Raw genomic sequence first — 24,108 nt, 5'->3', positions numbered from 1 at the left:
AATCTTTCAACAAATCCACACAAAGCTAATTCCACCTCTTACAACAAAAACAACAGGAAGTGACAATTTTTTCTTAATATATTAATATGAAAATTAATATTACCAACATACCTTAATCGATTGAAATCCAAAAATATGAGGAATTAGAAATTTATTGACTGTCATCCAATGGTCTCTCTAATTTGGTAATTGGAGAAATAGGCCCAATATTATATAATCCATATACACTTTCAGCTTATTTGTTCGTGACAGTGTCTTGCTGTGTACAACATAATGGTGTTGAGATCTTGCTTCTCCCATCTCAGCCTCTCTATTAGTAGTATTGTTTATTTCATGTTTTTACACTATACTATGGTTTTCAGAACAGCTTACATATTTTAAAAGTATTTATATACCCAAAAGAAATGTAGACAATTAAATTGGGAGGGGGCTTGTACGAGAACAACAAAGAATAAGACTGACTGCTTTGCTTGATGTTTGTAACTCTTGTATCAAGTTACCACAGTAAGAGCCAAGATTTTAAGCTCTACTAAATATAAAACAAACAAACAAAAACACTTTATATATTTATGTTCATTTAAGAAAATATTAGTAGTGATATATTACTTTGAAATATACAGTTAATACATTTGGAGTTATTTAAAATTTATATTGAGAAAAACATGTATTTTCAGTATTATCGTAGACAAGCATCTACATAAGACTATTAAATTGTTGTTTTATATCAAACAACTTTTATAATACTCATTTTATTGTTATAATATTTAAAAATTTTTAAAGAATATGACAATAAAAGATATTGTAGGTATTGAAGGGGGTCTCTGGGAGGAGTTGGGGTACAAATGGAAAACAAGAATGTGATTTAATTCTATTTACTAAAAATATGTTTTTAAATGTTAACAAATTCAGATAAATTGAAATCATGTAACTTTTCTCATCATAATGCAATAAAAGTTAAAAAAAAAAAAAAGACAAACAGCATCAAAGATACCACACTGGAGAGAAACTGACAAAAAAAAACAAAAAACAAAAAACTTTTCTCATCATATGCAATAAAACTTAAAAAAAAAAGAGTTGGGTTTCTACGGAGTAACTAGGTACTAGGTGACTGATTGTGGGGTGTGGGGGGCGTTGCATGTAAGCAGGTTGAATTCACTTGCTGGGAGAAATTGCAGGAGCCTATGGGGACATAGGGCTGTGGCCGGCCAGTACCAGCACTAGGGTGGAAACGTGGTCCAGCGGGGCAGGAGAGTTTGTAGAGTGATCTTTTTAAATATTTCCCGCAACAAACAAACTGTCAACTTTAGAGCTATAACTAAATTCAAAACAGTTTTCCAATATGGAGAAAATAACATAAAAATATTAAAAACAGCCTGGCAGGCATATATTCTTTCGACTCATTCCTTCTTTCCTTAAAGGAACGACTAAAAGGGTGATGGTGGGGTTAATACATGCCTATATGCTGAGAGACTGCATCTACTTCAAGACTAAACCATTCCCCATTTGGGACACAGAGATTATGGAAAACAACAGGGCCAGAAAGGACAGCTTTGGGAGGCTTTGAGGGAGTCGCCATGAGCATGGCTCGAGGCAGCCAGTCTGCTGGGAGGGATGGTACCCCTCAGAGGAAGCCCTGTGCAGGAATACAGTGGGCATACAAATGTGTCCACTTTCCTCTCCCATCCAGCAGGAACACAGAACCGGAGGACAGAGAACACAAGAATCCACACAAGGCCAGAACTCTCTAGACGGATGCTGAGAACCACAACCAATAAACAAGCAAACAAACAAACCCCACAAATATTCGTGGAGTAACCCCAATGGAAGAAACACAGATCATGGCTGAGAGAATTTTGGGAAAAAAATTACTAATTAGTAGCTCCTGATACATCCAAGGGGAATGAATATTCTTTCAGCAGAATAAAATGCTGAGAAAAGAATTCCAACAAGAAAGAATAATTGGAATAAAAATGTGACCGTTAAAGTAAAAAATTCCATAGAAATGGGCTGGTGAGATGGTTCTGTGAATAAAGACACCAGCTGCCAAGTGTGAATTCCAAGACCCACATAGTGGAACACACAATAAACAGACAGACAAACAGAATGATAAGTTTAAATGCTATAGATCTGAAAAATAAAATTAAGTGTGTTCCTAATCATGTAGGATAAAAATATTAAAAAAAAAAAATTTGGGAAATTGGAGAGAAAACATGAAATTGTAGTAGCCAGAGAACAGAGAGATAACAGAAACAGAGAAAATAGAAGATAAAAGAAAATTCCAGAGAACAGAAATTTCCCCAAAGTGACAAAGACTTTGTCTTTATTCCCACTACATTCCAGCACAAAGAATGGGGTACGTGGGGGGCAGGGGTGAGATCCACACCTAAATATACCACTGTGCTATTTCAAGAAAATCCAAGACTACCATCAGGTCTCCTCAGCCACACTGATTGCTAAAGATACTAATTTTGAAATTTGTAGGGACGATTGTTTTTAAATGAGAATTTCATCCAGATTTATCAGTTGAGTGGAAGTAAAGTTAGGCCGCCGAGAGCTTGGAAACTACAACTGTCCATATCATTTCAGAGAAAGCCTTTAAAGTGCACACTACCACAAAACGAAAATGTCGGTCGCAAGGAAAAAGGCCGTGGTGGTAACACTGGCTTGAAATGGAGGACAGGATAACTGGTTGATAGCAGAGAGAGGAGCAGAGACCGAAGTGGAAGGACAGAGGTAGGAACGGAGAAAGCAATATGGACAATAATAGGCACACAATGACATTAAGGGGTGTGTCTACTGCTTGGTTAGCTGCAGGAAAGAGAAAGTTTATTGAAAATCCAGAGGGAAGTGAATGAAAGACCTGAAGTCTAACTATGAAGGGAGAGCTAAGATGTGACATGATCTCAACCAATAGGAGGTGAGAAGGACGGTGTTGGAAACACAGGTGATGCAGAATTTCAGCTGCTAACTTGTTCTTCAGCAATGAACCTACCAGTTCATTGGTTTGGGGTTTGTTTGTTTGTTTTTTGGTTGTTTTTATTTGTTTGTTTGTTTAACTTTTGAAACTTAAGACAGAGAGAACACTATAACTGCAAAGTGGAATATGAGTATTCTATACTTAGGTGACACAAAAGTCAGGCTACAGCTACATGACATTAAAGAGGGAGGAAGATGGCTCAGTGGGTGAGGTAGCTTGCTGCGTAGCCATGACAACTGAATCTGATCTCCAAAACCCATGGACAGGTGGGAGAGGAGAATCGATCCCATAGAGTTGTTACCTGACCTCCCATGCACTCCGTGGACAGATGCCCCCTCTCCCCATTAATAAGAGATAAAATAAAGCTTATAAATGAAATAAAAGAGGAATAGAGAAAAACCACTGTAATGTAGAAAACAGAAAACCCCAGTCTCACTCAGAAAGAGTCATGGTGATAATACCCAAGCTTCAGTGAGACCACTAAGGAAGCCTGAAATAGAATTCAAGTACACATTTTGGGTTAGCCATTAAGGCAGATAAGGGAAAGGCTAGAAAAATACTAATCTAGCAGCTGAAATACATTTTAACTAAATTTACATTCTATCTTGTCACTAGAAAATTATATTTTTAAATGTTTACTAGAGAAGAACATAGTGAGGGCTGGAGAGATGACTCAGAGGTTCAGAGCACTGAGTGCTCTTCCAGAGGACCTGGGTTCAGTTCCCAGAGCCCACATCGGTGGCTCACAGCCATCAGTAACACCAGGCCCAGACGCCCTCTTCTGGCCTTCACAGGTACTGCATCCAGATACACGCGCCTGTAAAACAATCCTGCATCTAAAATAAGACAAGAAATTCCCAGTAATTTGAGGCAGTCATTTTTCATAGTTCCTTCATAACCATAACACAGAAAAATGTTTGGCAGGTGGCAGGGTGAGGGGGTGACAGTGTTTACTCACTGAAAGTTTAAGTATTCATGAGATCTGGTCCACTCACCAAGGATAATCAGTTTACTATAGATTTCCTGATCTTGCCTTAAAACCTCAATATATAAAAAGGCCTATATAGATTCCCTTAAGACGAGGATAGTAATTAAAGTACACCTTATAATTATTTCACACACACACACATACACACACACACACACACACACACACACACACACAAACCCAGAAGCAACCCAGTCAATCTCAGCTTCCTAAACAACAGAAGGAATGAAGAGATATAAACTAAGCTTGATATAAATCCCTGATATAAAATAACAGGGATTTCAGTATTTAAAAGTCCTCAAGGTAGTCAATAAATAATAAATAAAATTTTATCAAAATTGGAGAAGTGGATAGGGAGTCATATAGGTGACATACATCCATATTTCCTAACATGATGTTGGTGCCTGACATCGCGCACTGATTAATCAAGTTCAACAACGACATATTCTGTGAAACACAGGCTTCAAAAATACCAAACATGAATACAAACAGTGAGCTCACATACCAATAGCTCAATCATATGCAGGTATTATTGCCTTCTGTCCCTGAGGCGGAGCTGGAGAGCTGAAGCCCTACTGCTTGCTGCCAGAACAATCTGATGTCAAGGGCTATACTTCCCAAACTCCAGCTCCATCCCTAATATCTCCCTTTTCCTGGTCCTCTTAAATCTGGACTCTCTGGCAAGATCCTCACCCATCAGCAGTTTGAGTGTTGGCTGTGCCTCCTTCCTCTGCAACTCCTTTCTGTCCCCGAGTCCCCAGCATGGCTGGCCCTTCGCTCAGCTTTGGGAAACTGGATACTGTTCTCTTCCTGCCCACGTTGCGCTTCCTGTGGTTTGCTGTGTTGTCTTCACACAACACAGCACTTCTGATCGCTGATGGAAGTTCACACCTGAAGGCCCACGAAAATGCCAACGAAAGCGACTGATCTACACTCACTCTCTCTTTGTTCCAGACAATAGCAACTGTCCATTGCACTTGGGGAAAGACCGGGTTCCTGTTCAATGGAGGAGAAAGGATTGGCCCTCACAAACCAGACAAGAGTGAGACGGACCCAGATGACCCAGAATGGAAGAAAGCATGGGGTGATGCTGTTGGGCCCAGGGGTAAAGCGCACACATATCACTGACTAATTCTTAGGCTACTACCCTTTGGCTCTACTGAACTATAGGTGTCGGGTTCACTACCTAGATCTGAGAAACTTGATTTGATTGTGATGGAACGGGGGAAGGGACTGGCATCCTTGTCAAGCATCTAGTCAAAAGCATTCACTTTGTTTCTGTTTCCAGTGTAGATGGAGGCCTTACGGTAAATGCTGGGGCTAGACCAAGGCTGGCTGCACCCATTCCCAGAGCATTACAATCCGGGTGTCTCACAAATACTTTTTTTAAAGCTTCAGAGCTAGTCATATGCCCTGGTACATGCCTGTAATCTCAGCACTCAGGAGACTGATATAGAAGTATGAGTTCAAGGCCATCCTGGACAATGAAGCAAGACCCTGTCTTAAAAGAGGGAAAACGTTGTTTAGTCAAAACAAGACTCCCAGTTTGCCTTGCTGGGTTGACCAGTGTCTATAATATGCTGATACTGACTCTGAGATGGGAAATACATACATACTATTTCCTAAAACGTACTTGACATTAACATTTTTAAAGTACTTTGGTCATTATTAGAGTCCACGGAAAATGTTTTGGGGAAAGCTAGGAATTCATTTGCTACAGCCATTGCCTTTAGACTTTTTATGGCAGGTTTCCTAAAAATGTATTAAATGGCTCTTTAGAATCAAACATTCCTACAGCTGAAAGGCATCTCTGAGAACACCTAATTAACTTTTGTTTTCAGAAGAATAAGGAAGCAGACCCAGGCTGAGAGTGACTTGGCTCGAGTCTTCCAGCTAACTGCTCTCTCTGATCTTCAAGGGCCCAAGAGTTGGGTCTACCCCACATCACATGGCCAACCTCTCTCTAATACCCGTGACTTCCTTAGATTGTCCTCTCAAAAACAGAAGAACCACATGACTAAGTGGGGCTCCACCCCCTCACCAGAGTGTATCATTAAAAGTGGCAGCACACACTGGATTCTCCATAGCACTTCAGCCCCAGGAATCACTACTGATGCGCATCTAGATCAGCCTCTCCTTGTGGGTTTTTTAAGATTTTACTTTTTTTTTTTTTTAGCTTATGAGTATATGTGTCGAGGTGTGCACACATAAGTGCAGTGCCCTCGGAAGACAGAAGATTTTGGGTTCCCCTGGAGCTGGAGTTACAGGCAGTTGTGAGTGGCCCCAAGATATCCCAGGTGCTGGGAATTGAACTTGTTTCCTCTGCAAGAGCAGTACAAGCTTTCAACTATCTATCCATCTGTCTCTCCAGCCCTCCTTATTGGTTTTAAACTGTTATCATTAGAAGCAACTGATAGCTCTATCCCAACTATGCCGTCTTCTCCTGTATCAGGATGACACAGTTGGTATGTTGCCAACGCATGCCTGTTAGGTTCAGTCCTCCATCCAAGTCCTAATGACCTCTGGATTTGATAGACAGGTATGATGGTGTTAGGCACCAGCTTTCCCTATCGAGGCTGGGGCTGTGGCATTCAGACCATCCAGATTCAGCATTACCGCTATCCATTAGTCTGCAGTGATGGTGCCAGATGAAGAGAGGGCTGGTCTCACCACAGACACAGATGAGCAGGAAAGGAATTTATTCCTTACCCATCTGAACAATAATCCCATGTGTGAAATAAAAACGAGTCAGCCACTGACTGACCCAGACCCAGGACCAGTTCCCTTCTCTCCCCACCCAGAGTTCACCACAGCACAAGCACACCAAAGCCTTCACAGCTGCTGCTTAGCACAGACTTCTCAACCCAGCTCTCTTTTCTGTTCTTGACAACGAAGATCAATGAAGTGGTGTGGGGAGCAAGCCTAGGCTTTTGCTCTGTGCTTTCCTGGTTCCTGTGAGTTTGCTAAAGGCAAGCTTATTCTTCGTCAAGGAACACCCAGGCCTCCTCCTGGGTTCTTCCAACTGCACCTTATAGACTCCAACTTTCTGTTTCTTGAGCTACATTGCCCATTTTCTTCCTTTCACTGGTTTCCTAAATTTAATCTTCTATTAAAAGAAGAATATATACACCCTAAAGTACCTAAATCTTACCCAGTTTTCTTGTCCACACATCAAATAGCACCTTATAGGGCTGTGGCAAAGGCAGAGAAAGATTTATAAGGTGCCTAGTATAGTATTAAGCACCTAGCAGGAGCTACTATATCAACGTCCACCCACAAAAAATGGACTGAGAGGGCTGGGCAGTGGTGGCACATGCCTTTAATCCCAGAAGTTGGGAAGTAGAGGCAGGCGGATTTCTGAGTTCAATGCTAGCCTGGTCTACAGAGTGAGTTCCAGGACAGCCAAGGCTATACAGAGAAACCCTGTCTCGAAAATCAAAAAAAAAAAAAAAAAAAAAAAAAAAAAAAAAAAAAAAAGGACCGAGGCAGGAGTCAAGAATTTGAAGCCAGCACTTTCCAAACCAGCTTGGGCTACATGAAGTTTGCAAACACTTGAGCTGCTTTGCCTCCCTTCTTCCTCATTTCCAAACCATACTCCTGCCCCACGCTGGCTTACAGCCTGGTCGGCTAAGTTGTTCTTGCAGAATCTTTATCCCTTTTCTTCTTGGAAACAGAACCTACTGGTCTTCCATCTCCTCACACTGCAAGGATGCTGCAGGGAAAGACAGCATCAGACGGGGCCTTAGGTTGGCACAGGGATAACCCCAGACAGCGTGCACCCTCTCCTCCAGAGAAACAGTAGGGTTCACTGCTTATCATCTGGATGAGCGACAGTACAATCCAAGTAAAGATTTAGCCTAAACTTTAAAGCAGATGTAAGATTGTGAATATGAAACTAGAGCAGGGGTTTGAGCAGGAGTTGCTGCAAATGAGGGACCTTGGAGCCAAGGCCTCACTGAATTCCTCCAAAGGTTCCTATGTTGGAAACTGGAGTGAAAAGTTCCTGTTAGCTGAGCACAGTGGTGACCATCTGTCACCCCAGTATTTGGAAGAAAGAGGCAGGAAGATCAGCTGTATAACAAGTTCCAGGGGGATGGACTCGGGCCAGCTTGAACATGGTGACCATGGGACCATGGCTCTGGCAGGCCTTCTCTCTAACTCCCTCTGCCTTGCTAAAACCATTAGATTGCATTCCTAAAGCTAGCCACCAAGGTCCATTCCCTTATTTGGCCAGTTCCTCTTCCTGAAGCTGACCACCAAGGTCCAGCTATCAAAGTATTCAAGTCAAGCAATCAAAACCCTTGTCTTAGTCAGGGTTTCTATTCCTGCACAAACATCATGACCAAGAAGCAAGTTGAGGAGGAAAGGGTTTATTCAGCTTACTTCCACATTGCTGTTGATCACCAGAGGAAGTCAGGACTGGAACTCAAGCAGGTCAGGAAGCAGGAGCTGATGCAGAGGCCATGGGGAGATGTTTCTTACTGGTTTGCTTTTTCCTGGCTTGCTCAGCCTGCTCTCTTATAGAACCCAAGACCTCCAGCCCAGGGATGGCACCACCCACAAGGGGCTCTCCCCTCTTGATCACTAATTGAGAAAGTGCCCCACAGCTGGATCTCATGGAGGCACTTCCCCAACTGAAGCTCCCTTCTCTGTGATAACTCCAGCCTGTGTCAAGTTGACACACAAAACCAGCCAGTACAACCCTCTTTGATTAACATGCCCAATTAAAACTAAACACGTCATCCTAACACAGGATGACGTTTCCCCTGTTACCTCTATGAACTGTCATTTGCCTGTAGCCCATGTCTGTCTCTATCCAGAGACAGTCTTGTCCCCACTGGAATAAATACTCTCCCCCTCTCCCTTGTCCTCTATTTCCTGTCTTTGTCTCTTATTCCCTTTCGTCTGTTCCTCTGTCCCTCTGTCCCTCTGACCCTCTGTCCCTCTGGGGCAAATAAATCTTTGTGCTGAGAACTCGGTCTTGGATTTCCTGATCGGTTCCTAATACCGATCTCTTACACCAGGCTAACCTGGGCTACCTGGGGTACTTGGGGGAGGGAGGTTATGTTAAGGGCATTTGGAGAGGGAACTTTTAGGAGGTAATTAGAATAAGAAGAAGCCACATGGTGAAGAGTGAGACCACATGGTGACTATAGTGGGTTTATAAGAAAAGAACGCTAGGTGCTTGTGGCCCAGTGGTAAAGCAAGACCTACTTAACATGTATGAAGCCCCCAGCTCCCCTCTCTGTATCATAAAACAAAAACAACTACAGCAAAGCCCACTGCCCAGCCCAGGGGGTATGTGCCTGTAATTCCAACACCTGGAAGGTAGAGGAAGGATTATAACAAGAGGGGAGGGTTGGAGAAAATCTGAGCTAGCATGGTTTGCTCCGTTTCACCACGGGATGCCCTCCAGCCTCTTCTAACACATCACACGGCCTTTACCAGATGCTGAGCAGGTGTTGGACACTATGTCCTTGAACTTTTCAGTCTCCATAATCAACTCATGTCTCATAATCGTGAGTCAAGTAAACTTCTACTCAGTCTCAAGCATTTTGTTATGGAGACAGAAAATAGACCAAGATAACAGACCTGTTTCTCATAGAACCAGGGAGGGTTTAAATAAGAGGCAATATCCTGAAGAGCTCACCGTAGTGTGTCATATGGTAGGCTATGGCAATAACAATTATAGATATGACATAAAATTACGAATTCTATAAAATCTTACCCAAGTGTGTATAATCACAGAGCTTCCTCTCTTCTTTTCCTGCCCACAAGTCTGTCAGAATGAAGTGGGATCTGGCCCATCCTTTCTTGGTCCTCTCTAGTCCTTAAACCTAGAATCTCGCCTCTCACCCAGCAGGTGTTTGTTCATGAAGATGGGGAAATAGCTTGGGGCTGGATGGTTGGTAAGGTGAGCACTGATAGCCAGGGTCAGGGAGGGGAGTCAGTGAGACATAAACACAGAGCAATCTGGGCTCAGGTCCTGCAGACAGCGGTCCAGGATGCCTAGGTGTAAACAGGAAGTCATGCTCAAGAGTCAAGGGCATCACAGAGACAGACCTTCACGAAGAAGATGGGCCAGGGCCATTCTGGTAAAAGCTGTTGGTTTCCCACCAAGTTCTTTCTGCTGGGTGTGGTCAACCACAGCTCCAAGTGCTGACTGTGGCCAAAGAGCCTCTTGTCCTTTCCAGTAAAAGTTTGGGATTTGAGGACAAGGGTTATGTGACTTCATACAACTGGTATTTTTCTCAGCAAGCTCCTTGAACTGTGGTCCTGGAGGGGCTGCCTCTGTAAGGGTGTGTTTGGGAAAACCCTGTAGGGAGGGATATTTCGCTGGTACAGCTTGGAGAAGCAAAGCCGATGAAGAATCGAGGCCAACCCCTATTCTCACCCCTGCATCCCATACCACAGGGAGTGGTAGAGCCCAGCTTGGTGAGGACCAGAGGTCAGGCTCCACAAATACAGTGGGGGGCACCACACCTAATTTTCAGCTGCTCCTCAAAAGTCACTTCCCACCCCCCACTTGGATAAAGAAGCTAGATAATGTATGTGATAAGGCTCTGGAGGTGGGGACTTAGCAACAATGTTTATTATTCAAAGCTCCCCTCTCCCAACAGCCAGGAAGAGGATGGTGCAGGAGGGAGCCCCAGCCAGGACTCACTCACAGCTAATCCTGGGCAAACCTATCACCATGGAAACTGCCAATCATGCATGCTTTTCATGACTTAATGGAACATCTGCCAGGGGAAAACAAGTGGTTTGAATCATTTACTCCCCCCCACACACACTCCATGTTTACTTTGGGGCCCAGAGTAAACAGACCCAGAGAAAGCTGCCCTCCAAAGTGGTGGGAGGTCCTGCTCTGCTTCCTAATTGTCTGTATGATGTTCATCAGGTCCTTCCTAATCTTTTCTGTGCCCCTCCTTCCCCAGTTGGGAAAACAAAAAACAAAAAACAAAAACAAAAACAAAAAAAAAACAAACAAACAACCTAAACAAACAAACCCCTCACATCAAAGGTTCTCAAAGCTGCCTGAGGAGCAGGAGGCTCACCTGAGAGGCTCACCTGGCATCAAGATGGAGGAAGAGACCATGTAGCTGACACTCTATTCAGTATTATAATCTTAACACATGGACTGTCACAGAACTGCACTTTCACAAGGCACAGAAAATAAATCTGTGTGTTTGTGTGAGCATATGTATGTGTTGGGGGTGGATATTCATTCATGAATAGGGGCGTGGGGGAACATGTACCGTGCTACACATGGCTGGCGGGCAGAGGACAGCCTTGGAATTGTTTCCCTCACCTTTCCACCTTGTTTGAGACAAGGTCTCTGCATAAAACAGACTAGCTGACTTGAACCTTCAGGAGATTCTTCCGGCTCCACTCCCATCTCCTCGTGGCCTCGCTGAGACCGTAGAGGCTTACACTCCTGTGTCTGTCTGGATTTTATGTGTGTTTCAGTGAACAGAACCCACGCCATCAAGGCTTGCTTGACAAACACTTTCTGCAGTGAGCCGTCTCCACGGCCTCAGAAAATACATCTCAACCGATATTCTTAGGTAGCTGTCTCATATGAATACAGAGACCCCCTTCCCTGGAGCAGAATTTGCAACTCGGTTATGAAGAAGGAAGAGTGGATTAAAAGACAAAAGACCCAGAAAAGGGAAAGGGGATATAAATGTAGCTCAGTGGTAGAGTACTTGTCTAGCATGTAGCAGGCCATGGGTTCCAATCCTACCAACTGCACACATGCATGCAAAGAACTTGAACAAGAAAAGGGAAAAGGAGGGGAGGGGAAGGGAAGGGAGAAGAAGGGGAGGGGAGGGGAAGGTAGACAAAGGGAAGAAGAAGAGAGGAGAGGAGAGGAGAGGAGAAGAGAGGAGAGGAGAAGAGAGGAGAGGAGAAAGGTGGGAAGTTGAGTGGCTGGCCTGGCCACCGATCTCAGAGTTAACTGAGTTCAACTCTGCCTGCCTGGTGGCATTCCCAAGCTGCAGACCACTAATTCTCACCTGGAGAGGGGGCTCCCTCCCTATATACTCAGGCCAGGCACTGTCCCCTACTTACTCACCACCTGTGAGTACATCTTCTGTATCATACCCAGGATAACCTCCTGGGGTCTCAGGGACACTCCAGAGCAAGAGTATGAGCAGCCACTGGGAGGCATGCTTCCTGCTCAGGCATAAAGCTGGCCTCTCTGAGCCTGGGCCTTCACCTGGGGGGAGCTTCCTGCCAGGCCAGGGAGAGTCAGCTGGAGACCGTGACTGTGTACTCATTAGTTCTGGGGAGCAGTGGGGCAGTAGGGCCCAGCAAGCAGGTTCAGGTAGCGATCTTTTTTCTTTTCATTTCTCCTCTTTTCCGTCATCCTTTTTCTGCCCATTCAATAGGAAGCTGGCTTGATTGACAGCTTTGGGGACGATGTGCAATAGAGTTTTCCTGACTACTGTTTGAGATTGTTTCTCCACAGCTTGGGCCCTTACGATATTTCACAGACTCAAAGAAATAGACAAGACGGCTGTTGGCATGGGGGACCAGAACGGAATCTACATAATTTGTGGGGCCCAATTGAATAAAATTACAGGAAAATCCCTTATTCAAAATCAATAATGAGCTGGGCAGTGGTGGCACACGCCTTTAATCCCAGCACTTGGTGTAAGATTGGAGTAAACAGGGACATGTCAGAAAAACACTGGGAAGCCAGGAATTTCCTTAATAAGATAATCTCAGGAACTTTAGGAAGGTAGCGGAACTCTCCGGAAGGGAAAGGCTAATAATTAACATTCCTCAGAACACAGGGTGAGAAACTACCTGCGGGTTGGGGCACATTCCGCAAGGTGGACCTTTGCCCACCTTCAGACAAGGGAAGTCTAAAGACCAATTAATTTAAAAAGTCACACTGTTCTACCAATCACATTGTGTCTAATGGCTACTGCCCTGAAAATTGTATAAAAGGTCACTGAACAAGCTGTGTGGGGTTGCCTCATTTCCTGAGGGTCAGGGACGGCCTCAGTGCACTGAATTAAAAATCCTCATGTTCTTTGCATCGATCAGGCTCCATGTGATTCACTCATCGAGTCTCTGGTAAGCTAAGGCTCTTCGGGGTCTTACATTGGGAGGCAGAAGCAGGCGGATTTCTGAGTTCAAGGCCAGCCTGGTCTACAGAGTGAGTTCCAGGACAGCCAGGGCTATACAGAGAAACCCTGTCACGAAAAACCAAAACCAAAACAAAAACAAAACAAAAATCGATGATGAATTTTTTTCCAAAGCAAAGCATTACACTAGGGGAGAGAGCTGGTGTTAATGTGCTGGTCACACCCTAAAGCAGAGGCACCTGGGCATCTCCCCATTCCATTCCCACACAGGACTGGCCTTAGGGGTGGAAGTAGGGAAAGATAGGCCCACAAGTTCTAGAACAGCGAGAACCTGAGACCTACTTCCTGGCAATACTGGAAGAGACCCAGAGGAGCCGGAAAAGGAGGGTCTGGCAAACACTTAGACCCTAAATGCAGAGTTTTCATGTTCAGCAGGTTTCTGGCCTCCCAATTCAGCTTAAAGGAAGGCCCTGCAGACAGGACATGGGAGGGCCTGGCTCTGTACACAGATGCCCAACAGCACTTGAAGTGCCTTAGCTCTGGGTAAGAGCCCCAGAAGCTGGAACAGGAAGAAGCTTAGCAACCCCAGGTAGTGACATCCAGAATGATTGACATTAGCTTTGAGTCATCCTGGTGGGGTAGAATCTTAAGAGTCAGAGATCAACTCTTCTCACTTTAGAAACATAAAACAGACATATTGATCTGGTCAACTGAATCTACAGATGAAGATCCTACTACTCAGTCTTAGTTTCAGGCTCATTTCCAAGGCTGGGGAAGGGGTAGGGGTGGGCAATGATCTAACAGAGCAGTCAGGTGACAGACATGAAGGGGCAGTGAAGAGAATCCAGTGCTATTTGGAAGGTAACCTTGTTAGGACTTAGAGAGTTCTAGAAGAAGGTGGGCAGAGTCAGGAAATGGTGGGAGGAGTCAGGAGAAGGAGAGGGGTCAGGAGTTAGTCCCTACTGTTGGATACCATCCTTGAGAACGGGAGAGCAAGAGCCAGTTGGAGGCAGGCAGAAAGAGTTTGGCTCTGAAGTCATTGAGTCTCAAGCGTCCCAGATGTAGAGCAGGTCACTGAAGAAAGGCTGAGGAAAAGCCTGAGCTAGCGGGATGAATGTGGGAGCCAGCAGCTCTGTGGGCGATTATTAAAGAAGGGAACTGGAAGAGATCAAGAGGAGGACAGGGCTGAGGAGATGGCTCAGCTGGTCAAGTGCTTACTGTGCAAGCATGAAGACCTGAGCTACATCTCTACAACCAAGAGATAAAGCCTGGTATGGCAGCATGGACTTGTAACTCCAGGATGGGAGAGTCTGAGGCAAGCAGGACCTTGGAGTTCCCTGGCCAGCCAGCTTCGCCAATTTAGCAAGTTCTAAACTGCTAAGAGACCGTGTCTCAAAAAACACAGAGGCGTCGGGCAGTGGTGGTGCACGCCTTTAATCCCAGCACTTGGGAGGCAGAGGCATGCGGATTTCTGAGTTCAAGGCCAGCCTGGTCTACAGAGTGAGTTCCAGGACAGCCAAGGCTATACAGAGAAACCCTGTCTCAAAAAACAAACAAACAAACAAACAAACAAACAAAAACTACAGAGGCTGGAATCAGGAATGCTACCTGAGGTTGTCTTCAGGCCTACATACACACACACACACACACACACACACACACACACACACACACAATTGGAAAAGAAGAGACGGGGGCCAGCAGGAGCCTGAGGAAGCAGACAGAGAAGAGGAGAGAGCAGGCAGGTGAGAGCAGCAGAGGGGAAGGCTCTGGTGGCATGACAGGCATTCAAGAAGGAAAAGGAAGCGGTGGCCATCGAGCAGTCAAATAGAAATGCTCACTGCTTAGTAGTGACGTCAGTAGGAAGTCACCGACGACCTTGGACGGATGACCTTGGAAGGATCCAGTTCATTTAGGGCAATGCTCTGAGTTCCGAAAGGGGAGTGTGGTAGAGATGAGCAGGAGGTGGAAAAGGCAGATAGGGGAGGAAGGAGAGCAAGGGGGGCTTCACCAGAGAGGAGTGTGGGCTTGGGGCACGATGGGTGTGTTTCCTTCAGCTTTATTCAAGCATGGCTCGGATTCAGTGAGCTGCAGGACACCCACACGGCCACCAGCATAACCCAGAATGTGCTGTCATCTGAAGCGTCCTCCTGTCCCTCAGCGGCCCTTCCTCTAGCCCCTTCACCCCTGTCTCCAGACATCTGTCTGCCATCTGAAAACTAAAGCTTGTTTCCTCTCGAATGTTATATAAATGGAGTTTATGTGATTTTACTTTTTTTTCTAACCTTTGTATCCTTTTTTATCTGACTTGCTCAGCATAATTATTTTGAGGCCCACATATACTTGCTGCGTATATCAATAATTTCTTCTTTTAATGCTGCTCTTCTTTTTGTGTGGCCGAACCACAATTTATCTACTGACTTGTTGACACTCATCAAAATATTTCCATCTGGGGACTATACAAGTTAAACTGCTTTGAATTTTAAGTATTTGTTTTTATTTTTAATGTATGTATGTGTGGGGTGGGGAGAGAGAAAGGGAGGGAGAGAGAGTAGCGTAGTGCCTATGGAGGTTAGAAGAAAGAGTCTGATCCCCTATGCCTGGGGTTACAGGCAGTGGTGAGCCATGTGGGAGCTGGAGCGAGGTACCAAGCTCTCACCTTTTGCAAGGACAGTAGATGCTCTTGACCTTAGGACCATCTCTCCAGCCCAAATTAAGTTGCTTTGAACTTTCATATAGTAAGCCTTCACACAAGTGTATGCTTCCAGATAATTGGGGGTGGGATAGCTGGGCATTTGAAATTTTTAAGGAACTGTTCAAAGCTTTCTAAAGTTGGTGTGACCGTTTCATGTTCCCCTCAGTAGTACGGGTGCTTTGAATTTCTCCACAGCCCTACAACACTTGTATGAAAGTCTCTTTTCATATTAAACATCCCAGTAGCTTCTCCTTTCCCCAGCCTTTGTGTATGTGGGGGAAGGGTGACAAGAAAGGACATGACACATGTAGGAAGCAGAGGATAAGAGACAGCTGACTCCCGATCAGCAACAGAGATACTTTGCTGGTCTGTGCCCAGGAAACAGCCCTGCTTTGAGCATTTCCCATGGGCCACCTGTCCTATGTTAGCTTCTTGTCTTCTTGGCCAGGGACCCACATGTGAGGCAAGAGCTCTACAGTCTCCTTCTGAAATTATGAGCAAGTAAGACCAATGTTAAAAGGATGGATTTTTAGTTAAAGCTGAGGCCATCACCAAAGTCAGCTTCCGACTCCCAGAGCACACAAAGGCCAACCGTGATGCAAAACTTCAGGAGTCAAGCATTTACACCCCTAAGGCAAGGGCGAGAAAGAAGCCAGAGAACCTACCTGTAGCTGCGGGGAAGAACACCCCAAACACAGTGAAGAACGACTCCCCAGGGCTATACTCCGGCAGAATGTTGCTCTGTAGCAGTTCTGGGGAGTATCCAATAAAGCCATGTTCTGTAATGACACAAAGGAGCCCCAGTGAAGCAGAGTGCCCAAGGGGACAGCATTGTTTATAGCATGGTTTCTTTCTTTTTGAGACAATGACATACTCTTTAGCCCAGGCTGGCCTGGAACTTATTGTATAGTCTGGGCTGGCCTCAAATTCACTGTGATTCTCCTGCCTCAACTTCCCGAGTTGCTGGGATTACAGGCATACATCACCAAGTGCAGATATATAATATTGAATAGTCAAAGGCAGAGAGAGAAAGAGAGAGGGAGAGAAAGAGAAAGAGAGAGAGAGAGAGAGAGAGAGATGGAAATCTGACTTTTGTGTGTCTGCACCAGTGGCTATATAGGAAACCACATGGAGAACTGTGGTTAGCTCAAGGGAGAGAAGACTTTTCATCTTTTCATCTTTGCTTTATAGATTTCAGGATGGCTACAGGGTCTTTTCAGTGAGGGTCTTTTTTTTTTTTTTTTTTTATGTAATTGCTTTCTGTAAAAACAAATTGTTTTTTGCAAATAACTTTCCTGCTTGAAAACCTCCATGGGTCCCTGGGAGCTAAAGAATAAAGCCCAAACTCTGTAAGGTGAACATCAAAATTCCCCATATCATGGCAAGAGTCTGCAGTGACTCCTTCACCCTTCATCCCACAGCACAACAAACACCCATCCTATGCCTTTGCTGGGGTCACGCTCCCTGCCGTATCACCCCCTCTCTGAGCCATCAATATTGTGCTCAATTTTTTCTTTTATTCTCCCCTCCCCTCAGGGCTTTGTGCAGCTATTCAGTCTAACACACATCTCTAGCCCTGGTTTTATTTTTAATTTTGAGGCAGGATCACTCTAAGTTGCTTAGGCTGGTCCTGATCTCATTTGTAGCACAGGCTGGTCTAGAACTGTCAGTCCTGTTGTCTCAACAACTCAAGTGGCTGGCATCACAGGCCGGCACCACCAGGCCTGACCTGTACTCATTCTTTAAGCTCAACATGAGCTTCCTTCATCTGTCCTGATCAGGACTGATCCCCATCCTCATTACTCTTGGTGTTTTATGCTCTGGCCGTTTTATGGGCCTTCAGAGATGGCTCATCAGTTAAAAGCGATAGCTACTCTTACAAAGGACCTGAGTTTAATTCCTAGTACCACAAGGTATTCCAGCACCTGCATGGCAGCTCACAGCTGTCTATAACTCCAGTCCCAGGGGCTCCAATGCCCTCTTCTGACCTCCATGGGCACTGTATGATATGCTCCACAGATATCCATTCAGGCAAAACAGCTATACACATAAAAAGCAAGAAATTAAAAAAAAAAAAAAAAGACTAGTCACTTTAGGTCTCTATGGAACCACATTCTTTTGTTTGTTTTGTCTTGTAGTACCCAACAAATCATATAGACCAGAACAGCGATCTGCCACCTGAGCTATGTTCCTAGCCTTACCACAGTTCTTGTTTTTAAAAGGTTTATTTTAATTTTATTCATGTGGATACATGTGTGTGTTCACATGGAGTTCAAACGAGGGCATAGGATCCCCTGAAGCTAGCTAGAGCTATAGGTATTAATGAGCTGCCAGATGTGGGTGCCGGGAACCGAACTCAGATCCTCTGTGACACCAGGTACTCACTCCTAATCACCAAACCATCTTTCCAGCCCCTCACATCCACTCTAGCTCTCCTCCACTCTATCTGGCCCACAATAGGTAAACCTCATAGTAAAATGGTAGATCAAATAGACCTCACAGTAAAATGAATCCTCTCAGATCTTATGTGTACATCTCCTTCTCGGACCCCCTGCAACACTCCTTCACAAGCTACTTTATTACAAGAACAGCTGAGGTCTGAATTCTTCCAAGTATTTTAAATATGTTTGTGCATCAACCTAAACAACGTCTCTCAAGTGCCTTCAATCCATTTTGATTCTTTGTTGAAAGAGGTCACTTTGAATAGCACATGCAAATGTACAAGCAGGCCTTGGAACTCTGAGACACAAGTAAAAACATTCTTGGCTCTAGAAACCCCAAATATTCAGCTTTGCTTTTCCGTCTTGTCCCCCAGAACTAGCTAGTTTGTGTCACCCCCACCCCTTACTGCCACTGAGTACCACAGGGCCCCAGAGCTTGGGGACAGAGCCCACCGCAGCCCAGCCGCAGGCCCTGTCCACCCCCACCCACTATCCACCCAGACCTCCCTCCCCTCCACAAAGGGAGCTCCCTCGGCTCTCATGGTTCCCAGGAGACTACGAACTTCCTCGGCTTCCAGGAGTCATAACTTCACAGGAAAAATATTCTTCAAGAAAATAATGATGCTCCAAGAAGCACGGGGAGCCCTTGGGAGTCCGGTCCACACTTTCAAATCATCGTCAATTGCTTTCTTTTGGCTGAATACAGACTTTGTTCTGGCATATTAAATCCCAAGCACCGAGTTTCTGAATGGCTTGGCCTCCTTGCAGCTGGTCCTCCCCTCTTCAACAAAAAGCAATAACAAGCTAAGTTAACTTTAGCTTACCCGCTGGCTGACCCCACAGACTAGTCTTCCTGAGGAGAAAAACCAGTGCAGCCTCCCTTGGAGCTCAGCTCAGCTCAGCCAGGCCAGGCTGACGCACATCTGAGCCAGGGCTGTGCACCCCAGGCAGGCCAGCCCACAGCACATAAACACCTCATTCCACACGGTTCCTCTCTACAGCCTCCAAGGAGCTCTTAGAACTCAGAGGGCGTTTGGTGCCCTGGCCTGAGAGCTTTGCCTGGCCTGAGAGATCGCTTAGTGGGCCTGACTGGGATGCCTTCTCTGCCTTGTCCCCTCACATCTACAGGCTGAGAGAACCGGGCAAGGCAGAGGCCTCGAGGCTGCCTCTCTCAGGGCCAATGAGAAAGGCAGCTCTGGCATGCCCACAAGCACATGCTCACAATGACACAGAAGCATGCACTGATACACGCCTTCCCAGCAGAGACACTGACACACCCACAAACGTGCATTACACCTGAGCACATACATATATTGACACACAGACACACACTCACACCTGCACACAAGGATATTTCATAAGCATGCATTCACACATACACTTCTATGTGCACAGGAGCATGTGTGGGCACACTCATACCGACACACTCACACCAACACACCCATGAGCACATTCACTGGCACACACAATCCTGCTACCCTGACCCTCTGCCTGGGACAAGTCTAATTCTTAGCCTTTCTCGGAGAGATAATCTTAACCTTGAGAAGAACCTGTTGACAAAGATAATGAATGCATTCTTGCAATCATGTAAATTTGGGGAAAGATCTAAGTCTCTTACCATGGAGAACTGAGATATTTTAGATGTTAGTGAAGACGTTTGAAGCCAGACCTGGAGGCACAGACATGTAACCCCAGCCACTCAGGAGGCAGAGAATTTTGATTGACAGGAGAAGAATAGCGAAGAGTTTCCTCTCACCCAGCACGCATGAGGACCAGTATCATAGCCAAACTACCAAAGCACTTAGCAGTGTAGAAGACTGACATGCCATAATGCTATCTAATACCTAGCACGCTAATTAAAAAATAAAAACTTCCAATGTTATAAATACTAAAAATAAAGTTACATATGTAAGTAATATCTTTGGCAGGCCTGGTAGGACATACGTTTGAGTTCGAGGCCAGTCTGGTCTACAGAGTGAGTTCCAGGACAGCAAGAGCTACAACAGAGAAACCCTGTCTTAAAAAACCAAAATATTAACTGTGGTTGTCTATAAAAATAATTACAGCAATTCTCATTCTCTATCCCTCCCTCCTCACTCCTTGAGGCAGATCTCTCTCTCCCTCTGTCTGTCCCTCCTTCAGGCAGATCTCTCTCTCCCTCTGTCTGTCCCTCCTTGAGACCTCTCCATCTCTCCCTTCATCTGTCCTCCCTCCCTCCTTGCGATCTATCTCTTTTTCCCTCCTTGTCTCCCTCTCTTTCTTCATCTGTCTTTTCCCTCCTGTACTGGCTGGTATTGTGTGTCAACTTGACACAAGATGGAGTTATCACAGAGGAAGGAGCTTCAGGTGAAGAAATGCCTCCATGAGATCCAGCTATATGGCATTTTCACAACTACTGATCAAGGAGGGAGGGCCCATTGTGAGTGATGGTATCCCTGGGCTTGTAGTCTTGGGTTCTATAAGAGAGCAGGCTGAGCAACCCAGGGGAATCAAGCCAGTAAGTAACATCCCTCCATGGCCTCTGCATCAGCTCCTGCTTCCTGACCTGCTTGAGTTCCAGTCCTGACTTCCCTTGGTGCTGAACAGCAATGTGGAAGTGTAAGCTAAATAAACTCTTTCCTCCACAACTTGGTCATGATGTGTGTGCAGGAATAGAAACCCTGATTAAGACACCTCTCAAGATAGATCTGATTACATAGTTTAGGCTGGCCTGGAATTCCTGACCCACCTGGCTCCACCTCCCCAGTGCACAGGTTACTAACATTCACCATTAGACCCAGCAAATCTTCTCCTTCAAAAACTTCCTATAAAATTCCCACAGTTAAAAAGAAAATGGAGGCAATCTACTTATTATGAAAAAACTGTATCTTTTAGGAAAATCAATGATCCCACGGGTAGTCCAAGTGTCTGCAGGGACATCCCAAACGTACCATCTTCTTTCTTTTATTTCTCCCCGTGTGTACTTGTCCTGCTTCCCAGAATGATTGGAGTAGTTTATGAGAAAGTAGAAGCAAGAGAGAACAAATAGCATTTAAGTAGGGGGTGAAGGAGTTTCCCCCGAGACACAGCCAGAAGGGTTCAATAAGGCTTTGAAGTGAAATCTGTAGCTGGGTCCTTGAGACTAGAATCTGGGGGCTAAGGAGATAATCTATGATTGTTTTGACCAAGCTCCCAGAGACAGGGCATTGGGCCTGGTGGCTTGGCTCCCATATAGGCCATTTGCTCTCAAATGAAAAAGAGTGTGTGAGATTGGCCTTATTACACACACACACACACACACACACACACACACACACACACACATTCATCTCCCAAGCCTGTTGACTCTTGCCCATTCTGATTACCTCCCCTCCCCTCAGGATTACAAATCCCGGGACAGTTCATACTGCCACTCTATCTCGAACACAGAGAGATCCTCTTCAGTTCCAGAAACCAGTGTCTCCCTCAGGCTTCTTCTGGGAAAGGCAGGCACGTCCAGTGGAGCACCACAGGTCAGAGGCACCAAGTAGGACTGATAAGGCCCAGCTGGGAGGAAGGCCAGCCCTGTTGGGACTCCAGGTCTGTCTGCATGCAAGGTTCTGCACACACACTCTGGGGATTCTGTTCTGCATGAGTCGGGTGCAAGGCAAGTGCCCTAGCCTTGAGCTAGCTACACCCCCAACCAAAGCTCTTTTCCTGCAGCCCAAATGGTAACTGCCTCCTGCAAAAACTGGGTCCTGTCAGCTGCCATCTCCAAGCCCGAAGTGCCTGGGATGCTGAGAGCCTGCAGCTGCTGCTTGTGAATGCGCCTGGGCTTGACCTGAACATCTGCCTCTGTATCCATTGAGTAAAAATACTCTGGGCCCCTCTGAGCTGTGTACTTTTAAAGACCAAAAACACACCGGGGGAGGGGTGAGAGAACCAAATCCTCACAGGCCCAGGCAGGAAGAGGCAGAGGGATGCCCTTGAAGGCCTGTGTGACCTGAAGCTGTCACTAGGCTGTAGTTCTTGGGGACTTGGTGTTACCTCCTCAGGGGGCGCTGTAGGAAGCTCTCCTTATCAGATGGTAAATGCCTTAAGCGGTGATGAAGAGCTGCTGGTCTGGATCCTGGTACCAGTTGCCCAGGCTCACAGACCTAGTGCAATGGCTTCTGGGAAACACCCTGTGGCACCTGTGATGTAAGTACTCACCCAGCCCACTACATACACAGGCCATGGTGAAATGAGTAAGGACGACTGAGACCTTGATGAGGGAGCCCCGCTGTGACCGTGGACTAACTTAGAAAATGAGGTTTCTAAAAATGTTGCTGGTGTTGGTGCTGTGGGCTGTGGGCAGGACTTCCCGCACCACGCGCTTTCTTCTGGGGGCTCCGGTCCCCCACCCTGCAATCAGTAACCGGTGACCAGTGACCAGAGACCAGCCAGACAAGCCTTTCCTGGGAATGGACAAGAGAGAGTCTGGTCCAACCAGGAATAGAAAGAGGGGAGGAAGGGCTTGGAGAGAGGAAGGGAGGCGGCGGCGCCCCCCAGACTGAGGGAGGGTGGGGCCTGAGAGATCACAGGAAGAGGAACTATGCAAGGAAAAGGAAAGGAGAGGCCGAGGTTCTGGGAAAAGCACAGACACCAAAACAACCCCGAAGGGAGGGGCGCGAGGGACCCTGGCAGGGGAAGGGAAGGCCACCAGGGTTCAGCACGCTGGGATCCTCAAAGAAGAAGGAAATACAGTACAGTCACTGCCGGAAGTACTACTCAAGCCTCCGGCTGCGTGTGGCCACTCCTGAGCCCCTGCCCCAACCCCCTCAGCTGTGGAATTTGACTGAAATCCAGGAGGGCCCAGTATTTTCACTACCTGTCATCCTCTGGGGACAGAGATCCAGGCACATCTGAAACAGCCTGACAGAGAGGTGAGGAGAGGGAGTGTTCAAAGGTCCCATCTCGCAGCACAGGCTACCAAGAGCCTGATGCTGAGCCACTGCCCAAGCCCCAAAAGGCAACAATGGACAAGAGGCGCTTAGCTGCAGGGACCTTGTCAGCCTGGGCTTTAGCATTATCATCTGCAGCTCTGGGAGCCCGATCACACCGATCACACCGATCACGATCACACCGAGGCAGAGCCCAGAGAGAGGCCTCAGCTGGGTTCCTCTCACCTGAGCTTTGGGTGTTAAGTCTAGTCCAGGCATAAGACAGCCCCAAGCCCCTGCCACTGGGAACCAGCAGGTGACAACCAGCATCAACAAAGCAGCTACACAACCTGTCTCTGACTCCTTGGGCCTTGAATGCTTTTATCTGTCTTCCACGGTTTTAAATCAACAGTGATTTGTGGCTTTCCTGAGTGCAGATAATGAGAGATAAGAAGGGAGAAGAAGAGAAGGGGGCTATATCTGCTTGACTGGACCATTTTTTAAATTTGTATTTTTTTTAAATTCTCATACAATATATTTTAAGTGTATTCTTTCCCCTCTCTCAATTCTTCCCCACAACCAACTTCATGTTCTCATCTCTCTCTCTCTCTCTCTCTCTCTCTCATTCTCTCAATAAAACACAAAAACAAAATAAGGAAAACAAGCAAAACCACAAAATCAAAACAGACAAATTAAAGAAAAAAAATCAATAAGACAAAAAAATACCGCAAAAAACCAAAAAGTACACACACATACACACACAAACCAAAACCACAGAGACTTTTAGGTTGGCCAACAACTCCTGGGCATGAGGCCTACCTAGAATGTTGCTGATATTCTTAGTGACACGCCATTGAAGAAAACTGTTTTTTTTTTGGGGGGGGGGTTATGTTTTTGTTTTTGTTTTTGTCTTTCCCATAAAGCATCAATTACAAACAGCTTCTTGTTAAGCATGGAGGTTCTTGGGGCTGGAGAGATGGCTCAGGGGGTAAGAGCACTGACTGCTCTTCCAAAGGTCCTGAGTTCAAATCC

General features: G+C 45.8%; 1 protein-coding gene across 2 annotated transcripts in view; it reads right to left on the bottom strand.

Moving 5' to 3' along the window:
- The window catches only part of Slc12a8 (solute carrier family 12 member 8), a 166,939-nt gene that overhangs the window by 71,278 nt on the left and 71,553 nt on the right, over positions 1-24,108 (bottom strand). For both annotated transcript variants that reach the window (XM_031363721.1, XM_031363722.1), the window contains one exon: positions 16,421-16,534. In XM_031363721.1, coding sequence (XP_031219581.1) covers positions 16,421-16,534 — 114 coding nt within the window. The remainder of the gene's footprint in view (positions 1-16,420; positions 16,535-24,108) is intronic.

Source organism: Mastomys coucha, unplaced genomic scaffold (genome assembly GCF_008632895.1).
Source record: "Mastomys coucha isolate ucsf_1 unplaced genomic scaffold, UCSF_Mcou_1 pScaffold12, whole genome shotgun sequence".
In the NCBI taxonomy this organism is placed as follows: Eukaryota; Metazoa; Chordata; class Mammalia; order Rodentia; family Muridae; genus Mastomys; species Mastomys coucha.
Note: the sequence above shows the minus strand (reverse complement) of the source record. Positions and strands in the feature narration are given on the sequence as shown.